At 37.1% G+C, this 12,639-nt stretch overlaps 1 protein-coding gene across 1 annotated transcript; it reads left to right on the top strand.

The window, feature by feature from the left end:
* The first annotated feature begins 10,059 nt into the window (after positions 1-10,059).
* On the top strand, positions 10,060-11,122 carry LOC126188832 (piggyBac transposable element-derived protein 1-like). Its single transcript, XM_049930446.1, has 3 exons — positions 10,060-10,262; positions 10,335-10,650; positions 10,733-11,122. The coding sequence occupies exons 1-3, from the start codon at positions 10,060-10,062 to the stop codon at positions 11,120-11,122; spliced, it is 909 nt and encodes a 302-aa protein (XP_049786403.1).
* Positions 11,123-12,639: the final 1,517 nt, after the last annotated feature.

The raw sequence follows: 12,639 nt of genomic DNA, 5'->3' as shown, positions 1-12,639 counted from the left end.
AAGCAATCAGAACGTGCGTAAGTAGCGAGAGACACGGGGTTTCAACTCAGCAAGGCATGGGAACCTGCAATGGCGACACTAAGGCATCGCACTAAGGCCGCAGACCGAGGAATCCAGTGAGTCGACTCAGACGGGGAATCGGAGTCGGCACTTACACCGGGTGCCAACACTCTGCCCACGCGAACGCAGGGTTTCGACTTGCGAAAGCGTAGACCGTGATCCATTTCTCTGGTAAGGTGCTCTGGTCGATTTTGTACTCTATGATTCGTCTATGATGACGTTATAGCCCCACCCACTGGCGCCAGCGTTTTTCTAGCGAGTTTTCTGGGGAGCCACTGCAGCAAAACGCCAGTATGCACCTCAAGATGACGAGTGGCTATCTCATTGAACTACCGTGCGGCTTTCACAACCGTGCAGCGTTCCCGTCAGATCACCGAAGTTAAGCGCTGTAGGGCTCGGATAGCACTTGGAAGGCTGGCCATCCAGGTCTGCCGAGCGCTGTTGGCAAGCGGGAATCACTCGGGCCTCGTGAGGTCAACTGAGGAGCTACTTAGAAACAGCGGCTCCAGCCGCGAAAGCTGACTACAGCCCGAAAAGTGGTGTGCTGACTGTATACCCCTCCATATCCGTATCCAGTACGGCTTATAGCCTGAGGATGACACGGCGGTCGGTCGGTACCGTTGGGGCCTTCGAGGCCTGTTCGGACGAGGCATAGTCTCACAGCATTATCCGACGCGACGACCGTGAATCACTGAAGCAGTTATTACATCGGGAATGTCTCAAGCACCACAACGAAATTAATTTTAAAATACACGCTGTTAGGGAGATCAAACTACAAATTTTTTAGCTACGCTACTCACACTAGCCTACCTCCAGTTTATTAGCGCAAAACAATCACCTATCAGCTGTATGAATGCACCTTATTTTGAAACACTATTTGTACATGACAGTAGTACAAACATTTACAGTGAGAGTTTTTATTACACTAATATAGTGTTGCGTTTATACGCTAAAGACTGACGTTATTTTTCAGGTGTGCACTTTCCTCCTGGCAGTTGAGAACTTGAGAATATCAGAAGAAGTTATGTTTTTTGGCCAGAAGAGAGAAAGGAGCAGTTTCAGCTGCAGTTTTGCCACGGAGGTTCCAGATGGTGGCGCCACACCCCAAACAGCGGCCACCAGTGGTAGTGGGCAGTCAGAGGCACAGAACACGGGGACAGACGAAAGTGGCATCCACTCGTTTCTGAGCTACTGAGCCAGCCTCTCTCAACAGAAATAACGTATCTTATGTCAAAGAGATACAGGGGGAAAACTGTATTTGTCAAATGAAGTACACGGTGTTTGAAATCGATTAACCTTATTTCAAAACTAAATATTTATTGATAAAAACATACTACAAACATGGGATTAAATGCAAAATACTCACAAAATATTAAAGCTTTAGTTAATCTTTTACAAATGCTCTATGAGTTCAGCAGCAGCAGTACGAGCAAAATCCAGACAATTGCTAAATTCGTCATGAACTTTACACAATGTATCTGCTTTTACAGAAGTTATGGCGGCTGTTATTCTGTTCTTGACTTTTTCCATGTCACGAGCTAGAGGAGAAATGAACACACTTTCCTTCACATATACCCACCAGAAAAAATCGCACGTAGTCATGTCTGGCGACCTCGGAAGCCAAGAATGCAGAGCAGCGTACGGGAGTCCCGTGCGCCCTATCCAGCGTTGAGGCAGAGCGGCATTGAGAAACTAACGCACGTTGTTGTGCCATTGTGATGGAGCTCCATCCTATTGGAAAATTAAGTCATCGGAATCGTGGCGAGTAGACTTCCGTGGGCTCCGCTCAGACGTCTGCCGGATTCCTTCCACCATACTATCATCCGGTCTCTTACTTTTGCTCAAGCAACCTGTCGCTTCAAATTGGCGAAACCAGCGACGAATGTTTTTGGGTGCAGGCGAATCAATGCCAAAACGCCGACTAAAGCACGCTGGGCCGAAATCACTGACTGACTCTTTGCAAACTACAGCACACAAGACGCTTTCCGTTAAGCAGACGTTATCTTACTTGTGAGAGACTGCAAACTGAGAAAACGTATTGAATGACAGCTAAGGCGATTTTCTTAAAACCTCGGACACGTCCATTAAGAAAAAAAAAAAAAAAACGGATTTCCCTGCCGGCGCGTCCCACGTTTTGTAATTATTACTGCCCAAAACCAGGGCAATCTTTTCAAAACACTCTGTATATACTTAATTCATGTACTGTATTTATTTACTTAAATATCAATTTTTCGTACTTCTGGTGTTACAGAACAATTTTTGGTTGATTTGTAAAGTTAGTAAGTGATACGAAGCTGTCAATTAATATTTAAACAAATGAATAATTATTTTTATTTAAATTCACCAACAATATGCTGCTCTCTTCCAACTGGTTTGCAGCCATCCCCGATAATTCTCTCTCGGAAAATGATTAGACATATGAACAGAAAGAATGCAATAGGGCAGTCAAATGGCAGGAGACAAATGGAAGAAAGGAAGTAAATCGTTTAAGTAGTAAGTGGGCGGACTGAGTGCACTCGCAGGTAATTTATTGACATTTTTCATTTTGTTATAAACGGGTAGGTTGAGCACACTAGAAACTTACTTGATGACATTTTTTATAAACGAATCACTTGAGTGTGCAAACCAACGCACCCAAAAGTCACACAACGAACTCCAGAACATGAAATTCGTAATCATTATTTTTAATCTTCTTTATTCCTTTATATTTTAGCTTAATGTCATCTTCTTCAAAATATTGAAAGTCCCAACCACTAATTAATGTGTTGTATCTGTTTAGTAAAGTAGCTTTGAATTTTCCATCGAGTTACATGCAATTTTTCCCCCCATTTCTAGTTTTTAAATATTCACAGCCTGTAATATAATAAAATTTATTTACTTCCAACTCATTAATCTTTTACACAAACTAGAATTGCTTTCATTATTGAGCTTCTTCAGTAGAGCGTCCATTTATGTAGAACAAAATTTTAATAAGCTTTTAAATTTTAAATCTTTATAAATATGACTAATGTGTGGGACGAATTTAAATTTGACATCTTTGTTGAGAGAAGTAATAATCCTAGAGAGAAACATGTTAAGTGTAAATCTTGCAAAGAATATTTCAAACCATCATTAATTATAGAACACTTGAGAAGTCAAAGTCATACTGAACGTGTTAATGTATTAAAGAGAATTTATGGAGAAAAACATGAAAAGAACTTTGATAGCTATGAGGAAACTGATATAGAAATATGGGAGGAATTAGAAAACTGCAGTTCTCTCTATTTTATGACTGTAAAGCAAATAGTTGATTCTAATTTGTCTATTAATAATTTCTTAACAGAACTACAAAAAATATTTGAAAGATTATTCATTATTTTTAAAAGTATCTCACTCTATTACAAAAAACTTAGATAGCACAGAATACAACAAAACGCAACTGACTACTTTATATTATTTGTATAAAAAATGTGGTATGAAGTTTATTTTTTCATTAGAAGAGATTCAATAGGCATAAGGCACTGCATCAAAATTTTCTAGAACCACTCTTTTATCATACTGAAATGAGAATTCTTTCTTAACCTATTTCTTGACCAGATTTTTTGTTTCATGATCTCTTGTTATCTGATTGTACTCTAACTGTATCTTTTCTTCCACTTCACTCTCAATTAGCCATATCATGGATTCACCATCCAACTTTTGAATATTCCTGTAGTTTAGAGTGAAGCCCTTTGCCTTCATCTGTGTCTTTTTATCATTTTTCTCATAACAGTAACTTCTTGGGCCTGTTGATGCCCAGTCTGTAGTCCAGTTATTTCCCATTTCATCAATCCATTTGCCTAACATACAGCCTGTTTCCACAGTATTTTCACCATCATCAATATATACTACAGAATCGATATCAAAATATATAACAGATTCTCCTAGTTTATCTAACATATCATATAATCTGAATCTTGCATTTGATGTAGTGAATGCAGCTATAAAAATATTTGTAGCTGTGTTGTTTTCCATCTAATAAACCTTGAAATTATATCTCATCTGAACCATCTGCTCTGTAATAAAATTGATATCTAGGTTATCTTATTGGTCATCCAGCAGTATCTCATAAAAGTGCTGTAAATTGATGATGTTTGGTTTGTGGGGCGCTCAACTGCGTGGTTATCAGCGCCCGTACAATTATCCAATCTTTGCTCAGTCCAATTTCGCCACTTTCCTGGATGATGATGAAATGATGAGGACAACACAAACACCCAGTCATCTCGAGGCAGGTGAAAATCCCTGACCCCGCTGGGAATCGAACCCGGGACCCCGTGCTCAGGAAGCGAGAACGCTACCGCGAGACCACGAGCGGCGGACGTGCTGTAAATTGGTTACATATTCTGTTTGACTCATATTTTGCCTTTGCCCAAATTTTTCCCCATAATGAATTAAAACGTATCTTAGCAACAGCTGGTTTTCCCAGATTTTCCTTTTTTCTGTTATGATCCAAGTCAATATCGAACTTCACTTTAACTGTTTTGATATACTCTTCAGCAGACTCGAAATTATATTGACTGGTTCCGAGTTTTATTTTCAGAAAATCTTTCACATAATTTTCAAACAACATATTGGTTTTATTTTTAAAATCCCAAACGTTATACACATTTAAAATTTCATATCCTTTTTCTACATCTTTCTTCACTTCATCAGTCGTCCCAAGTTCCAATAAAACTTCTTTCATCATCGCTGTGATTGCACTAATCTATTTTTTCTTGACCACATTTGACACACAAAGGAAACAACAGTTTTCCATTTTTATCGATTTGCATATGTACAGGCAAAACAGGGTGATACAATCCTCTAGGAGCCAATACTTCACATTTTATTAAACCGTACCATTGTTTGAATAATATTTTAATCTATATACTTTTCTCGGATGTTGTTCAGGATAGAAGTCATGAAACTGCACAGGATAAATACTACATACATCAATATATTTTACTTTTGAGCTAACACCATCTGCTTTAGCTCTTAATTTTATTGCATTTGTTCGACCACCACAAAAAGTGTCTCTTGGATTCGACAGTTCAACAATTTCAGGCAACTGTTTTAATTTCTTAAGCCTTTTATATTCTGCTGAGTTCACCGAATCACATTCCCACATCTCTACCAGATTGTATCCAGCATTTCGTATTTCTGGACTTCTTCTCAAAGTCTTTTGATAAAGGTCATCTATTGACTCCTTATTTTTATTGTTAATTGTCTCACTTTTGAAACATTTTTTACATCCTTGCCAATTACAGCCATGGTATTGATAAACAGTATTAGTTTCTTTACCAAACCCATCTACTTTTGCACCAACTATTCTTACTTTGCCACCATTAAGAGCTTGTTGAATGTTGTTACTGTTTAACCAAGCTATGGATTCTTTATTATAATTCTCTTTCTGTTCTTTATCCAATACAGCGATTGTATTTTTCGGTAAATATTTGGATCTGTAAATAGTCATGCAAACTCCAGCGATGGTTAAATAACAGAATGGATCCATGAAACTTCCTGACAGATTAAAACTGTGTGCCCGACCGAGACTCGAACTCAGGACCGTTGCCTTTCGTGGGCAAGTGCTCTACCATTTGAGCTACCGAAGCACGACTCACGCCCGGTACTCACAGCTTTACTTCTGCCAGTATCTCGTCTCCAGTGAGTACCGGGCGTGAGTCGTGCTTCGGCAGATCAGTTGGTAGAGCACTTGCCCGCGAAAGGCAAAGGTCCCGAGTTCGAGTCTCGGTCGGCACACAGTTTTAACCTGCCAGGAAGTTTCATATCAGCGCACACTCCGCTGCAGAGTGAATATCTCATTCTGGAAACATCCCCCAGGCTGTGGCTAAGCCATGTCTCCGCAGTATCCTTTCTTTCAGGAGTGCTAGTTCTACAAGGTTCGCAGGAGAGCTACTGTTAAGTTTGGAAGGTAGGAGACGAGATACTGGCAGAAGTAAAGCTGTGAGTACCGGGCATGAGTCGTGCTTCAGTAACTCAGGTGGTAGAGCACTTGCCCGCGATAGGCAAAGGTCCCGAGTTCGAGTCTCGGTCGGGCACACAGTTTTAATCTGCCAGGAAGTTTCATATCAGCACACACTCCGCTGCAGAGTGAATATCTCATTCTAGAATGGATCAATGTTAGCTATCTCTAGAAATTGTTTTCTCAGTTCTAAACAGCCTCTTCTCAATATATCTACATCCGAATTACAGTGCTCGTTAATGTCTTTCTTCATGTTGAACACATAATTTTCTTTAAATCTGGAGCTATGCCATTTGAGAAATGCTTCTATATATTTTGGCTTCATAGTGTCGACACAGTAAAATTCAGTATCAGGAATCGGTCTTATGTAGTTTTCATTTTCTGGCATATTGAATAAGTGTGGGAAGTAGCCTTTCTTCAATTCTTTCAAATCAAAAGTTTTTGGAAAACTACTGAGCAGTCTTTGGATAAACTTATTGCCGACTATAATTTATATGCCTACCTGTTTGATCTCCAATAACATCAGTTTAGTTCCTGGTTAGATGGTATATGGCCTTATTGTATTTTCAACACAGTACTTCAAAATGAATTGGGAATCGTAACCTTTTGCATAGTGAGCTATAAATATGTAGTAACTATTCTTTTTAGATATCGTCCATCTACATAATTCATAATTTCTCTTAAATTTATAAATAGTATCATCTTTAAAATTGTGAACAATTATGAAATTTTGAATGTGTGTTCCAGTTTCTTGAGTTGCTTCATAATCAAACCACATGTATCTTTCAGTATAGGTTCAATTCAGTTTCTTAGGGAAGCCTTTTTCACAACATTTGGACTCTTTACCAGCGACTACTTTAGTGCATTAAATATAAAAATATTTGAATTCTCAATTAACATAGTAACCTTCTTTGTTACAATTTGGGCAACCTTGCACTATCAAATCCTCACCAAATCTTCTATCACAGATACCACATTTTTGCAATACAGGTTGCATATAACATTTATGATTTCCAATATCCACTACATGATACAATTTCTGCCAAGTTCAAAGCCACATTTATGTTCTTTAGACCTGAAACAAATCTTTTTGCATCCTACACATTTGTAAACTGTCTCACAAACTTCTTGGTGATCGTTCAAACATTCTTCATTATAACACTATCTATCGCATTTCTCACAATAAATTTTATTTTCTTCACTTTCATGTTCTGGACTTTTGCATAATATGCACACTTTTCTCTCTGTTTCACATTTGTGAGCATTCTTGTTGTGATAAGGCTTCTTGCATTTATCACAGAAATATGAAGATCCTAGGAATGCTGTCATATTGTTAATTACATAAAAATGGTTGTAATCTTTATACAGATATATTTTCATTTCTTTTTCAGCGCCACTATAGATAACCACATTGAAAATTTCAGCACATACGACATTTATTTGGATATCCAATAGTTATTCAACATTTTTGATGTCATCTAAAGTAAATCCTTCTTCATTGTATTCACACAGCTATTTACATAATTTGCCAGTTAACTCTTTCTGTAATTTGTATTTATTTCCTTCTCTGATTTTCTTAATTTCAGCTGTGGCTAGTTCCCTTCCCAAAATATTATTTGTATGGTATGTTAATGCAACAATTACTGCTCTAGGACAGCACTGATTATCATCATTTTTAATTCTTGTGATGCATCTCATAGTCTGTTTGTCTTCAGTAAGATTAATTATTTTTTTCCATTACCACCTTGTCCTCTAGGAATTGCAAACATCTGAATATTAAATGTGGTATCTGCTATATCAACAGTCTCATCAGATATCTCTCGTTTTGTTTCACAATGCTTGAACAGTGTTATTCAATGCATTATAACCTTTAGAAAATATATAAAACATTTCTGGGTAGTTGACTGTTATATTCAACTTATCTCCTTTCCTGAAATTAGTTCTCTTTTTAGCTACATCTACCATAGAGTTGAGTGCTTTCGTTATGTAATCTGTTTTCTCACTAACAGTATCGGGTTCGGCAATGTTAGCATGGTTAAAGACAATTATATAGACCACACTTTAAAATTTCATTAAATCTCTATCTAGTTCCTTTAATCTTAAATAAATGCTTTTTAGATGGCTCAGCCTCCTTTTCTTGCTCAAATATTTTGCTACTAAATGGATAAATTTAATCTACCTTCACTATTTTTCTTCTCTCGATGGGTGAGGTTTATCAATAATGTTATCATCAAGTCTGTAAAAATAATTATATTGGGTACACACTTTGGTCTTGATCTAGTCTTTTGGACTACTTCTGGATGAAATGTAAACACTTGTTATCTGACAGTGTTAATTAACTCTGATATCTTTAATATACTGTATCCTCTAATGCCAAGACTTTTAGCTCTAGATTTGAGTTCCTTCACCCTCAAATTATGGAGAGTTCTTGTGGGAGGAGGCAAATTATTTATTTGAAACGATTAATTTAATTAAATTACCTTTTCTAAGTCTGCTGTATACTCATAAATTATTCTTCCTGCAATAATCACGAAGTTGATCGACTGTCTAAATGCTCTCTAAAAGCTTCATCCATTTATTAAGGAATAAAAAAACATAAGTTTTGCAAAGAATGAGAGTTTTCATTTTTTGTTATTTTGATGCGTCTATTTGTCAGTAAATGTTTTTTGAGATAGTTTTTAACTATTGCTTTTCCACACTTACACACTATTTTTCTCTTTCGCCTATATTCTAGTTTATAAATCTTGCATCTACTTGTGAGCTTGTACCTAGATGTATGACTTAAGTAAAAACAACAAAGATCTTTAATTTATTGACAGTCAATACATTTTTCACAGTGTTGTTCTCTATATAATGCTTGTAGTAGTAGTAGTAGTAGTAGTAGTAGTAATTGTTGTTGTTTGTAAAAACAAAGAAAATCTTTCATGTCCTTAAACATTTACAAAGGACTGTTATAACTAGATACAAATTGTTTAAAACGGTTTTTCATTATTATATGCGTTTCTTCTAAGCATTTTATTACATTCTTTACAAATATTTGAATTCTTATTCTTTGTACATTTACGTTAATAAAAGTTGTCAATTGACATTTCCACTTCGTATTTTGGACGCTTCTTGTACACTTCCAATTATTGAGACAAAATTTTGATTAGTAATTAACGTTCTTAGACCTGGTGGTCACAGTTGTGTATATAAAGTTTGTTCACTAATATTTCGCTGACAAGAAATGTCATATACATAAAAACTCACAGTGCACATTTGTGTAGGTTTATTTTGGTCATGGTCCAGCAGCTGCTGCTCTCTTCTGAGCAGTCTGTGAACTGCATGGTGAAATATACTCTCTGGTGTTGTCTCTCTGTGGGAAGCCATTACTCGTTGACTTTATTCCTACAATAGTCACATTGTGGGTTTTGTTAATGAATGTTTCATGTGGTTTCCTTCTTTTGGAAACATTAGACATTCTTTCAGTGGAATTTTCAGCAATTTCATTCAGTTCATATATGTGTTATGTATCAGGTAAATATAATGTACACATTTGTGTACAACAGGTCATTAATTGTGTAAAATAGGAAACGTAACCCCAAATTTTGTCTCAGCTGTATTTGCATGGCTATGGTAGTTATGTGTGGTATTTTCTTCAGGAATTTCAGTACCAGCAGCAAGGAGAAGAATAACTGACCAGTACACATGATTTTATTTTATATTTCTGGCTTTTGACTTACAAATCTGGATAAGGAATATCTTTCTGTGGAGAAGATTGGGGCTTGATTATGGACATAATTGAAAATGGTGATGTTTCTGACATACATTTCAGTGGAGATGAGGATGACAGTGTACCAATTATTGAAAGGCAAGCTCCACACACAGTGAAACGTGTTGGAGCAGATACAATGAGCGTGAATGATGTGTTTAGAGACACCATATCTGAAGATGAAGATGACAGAGAGGTGGTGGATGCTGAAATGAACATTTTATGCAATGAAAACAACCCAGAATAGAATAACCTGTGTGACAATATAATGGTGACACCTACAGAATCCATAAAATGGAAACGCAGGCCTCTAAGTACCATGGGACAAACATACAAAGCTCTAAATTTTGAAGAATCTGTCTTGTGTTCTCCAACACAATACTTCAAAAGATATATACCAGATGATTTGTTCACTAGCATAGCAGCATATACTATTATTTATGCATTACAACAAGGCAAATCCTCATTCAAGTAGACAACTCCTTAAGAACTAGAGGTGCTATTTGGTTTGCATATATTGACTGGTGCTTTGAAACTTCCCAGCTTACCAATGTATTGGGATACAAGCCTCAAGGTCAATGTGTTTTGGGAAAACATTTCACGAGATAGATTTTTAGAATTACGAACAAATTTACACTTGGTGAACAATCTGGAGAAGCCACCTGAAAATAAAGATAAATTTTACAAATTCAGGCCAGTTTACACAGCCATTCGAAAACGTTGCAGTGACCTTCCTATAGAAGAGAATGTTTGTGTGGATGAAGGAATTATTCCTTTCACTGCGAAGTTTACAGCAAAGCAGTGTGTAAGGGGAAACCAAGTCCATGGGGAATCAATGTCTTCATGTTGTGTGGAAAGTGTGGAATAGTGCATGATTTCCTTTTGGATCAAGGCGCTACAACTGAACTAAATACCGCATGCTGTAAAAAAATTTGGATTAGGTCCTCCTGTTTCAAGTTCTGAAATCTCAAGGCATCAATGCAGTAGGTACTGTCCGTCAGAACAGATTTGGAAAGAACTTGCCTTTTTCAGATGATAAAACAATAATGAAACAAACCAGAGGTTACTGTGAAGAAATCACTAGTGCTGATGAAATTACCATGTGTAAGTGGTTAGACAATAGGCCAATTGTATTGTGCTCAAACTTTGTTGGTAAAGGCTCAGTGGATGAAGTTGAGCTTTGGAACAAAAAGCACCATAAATATGTGAAAGTAGAAAGATCTGAAATCGTGAGAAAATATAATCATGCAATGGGTGGTGTGGATCTATTTGATCAATTGATAAGCTCCTACATAGTTTTCATCAGATCTCGAAAATGGTCTTGCGTATGATTCTTCATGCTGTTGACTTTGGCATTGTGCAAAGTTGGTTGGAAATACAGACGAGATGCAGACAACCTGTCCGTCCCAAAGAAGAAGCAAATGGACCTTCTTCAGTTCGTATCAGGGCAGCAGATGGATTGATACTGTGCCAAAAGAAAGTGACTGAAAAGAAGAGGGGGCATCTGTATGAAGAAGGACTGGCTTCAGACACGAGAGTCATACCAAGAAACAGAGGAGAATTACGACCAGCTACAGAGATACAGTTTGATTCTATTGACCATTTGCCTTTGCATGATGTAAGAGCTCCAAGTCGCAAATTTCCAAAATGTACAGGGTGTTCAAGAATTCATTGCAGAAAATGTAAAGCACATTTGTGTCTCCAAAAGAACACAAACTGTTTTTTGCAGTTTCATACTAAATGTTAACATAAACGAGCTTTTCCACTTCATTAATGATTTAACTAAAAATCACTTAGAGGAAATGTACTTTTTAGACCCGATAACGCCTGAAGAAGAGGAGTTATTTATCCAGTAGAAGTGAAGGAGAAAATAAATCAAGCTCTTGATGATTGCATAACTGAAAATAATTTAAGTTTAACTAGATCAGAATTGTTGCATCAAATAAAAGTTGAACATCACATTAACATCACAAAGATTTGGAATTGCTTCAAAGAACTAAAACAATGAAAAGTAGTAAAGAACAGATTACACATAAAGAAGTATTTTCTTGCGTTTTCTTTATCGATGTTTGATCTGACTGCTTGTAGCTCTTTCACCTAAGGAATAAAAACGTCAGACTGCAACCGCGAACCAGAACAGGCACTTTATATATGTCTGCATATTACCACAGAGGTAGCGAATAAGTATGTATCCACGATTCCTATTACGAGGCCAATAGTGACTAGAACTCGTGAATCGCTATTTAAAGGACAAGATTAGTTGCGATTTCCAGTGTAACGAGTTTCCTGGGCTGAAAACGGTAAATTTACAATCTTTTATTACACCTCAAGCGATAACAACTCAGATTATTCAATGGAACTGACAGGAAAAATCAAGTGAACTTTGAGGCTTAATTCCATGCACACCAGGAAGTAACTCGTCGAACACAGAGTTGCCAAATATACCTTGCCTTGTTTCCAAATCTCAGTTACAGAACCAGCAGGAAGAAGACGAGCCGATGTGTTCCTACAGAGGGCTGGGAAGTGACCATAGCTGGCATCTCAAAGACGCGACTGGCACGGACCGGAATACGTAATGCGTCTGATTCACACTGCTGTAACTAGGTTTAGGGACGGCAGCGTAGTTACTAATAATACTCAGAAATGATTGTGAACTAAGCATCATAAATCAGTAACTCTCATGGTTGTCTTTATATTTTTTTCGTAAGTGTACTCAAAACTAAGAAACTCATTCATGGCCGTTTTCGTGCCTGGCCGATACTCGAGCACAACATTTGCTTGTTTTGAGGTCCATACATTAATTAATGGAGAAGTGAACGCTGTTCAAAAGTGATATTTAAAATGAAAT

The sequence above is a fragment of the Schistocerca cancellata genome, chromosome 5, assembly GCF_023864275.1.
Source record: "Schistocerca cancellata isolate TAMUIC-IGC-003103 chromosome 5, iqSchCanc2.1, whole genome shotgun sequence".
NCBI classification, from domain to species: Eukaryota; Metazoa; Arthropoda; class Insecta; order Orthoptera; family Acrididae; genus Schistocerca; species Schistocerca cancellata.
The sequence above is the reverse complement of the archived record's forward strand: the minus strand, read 5'-3'. Positions and strand labels throughout refer to the sequence as shown.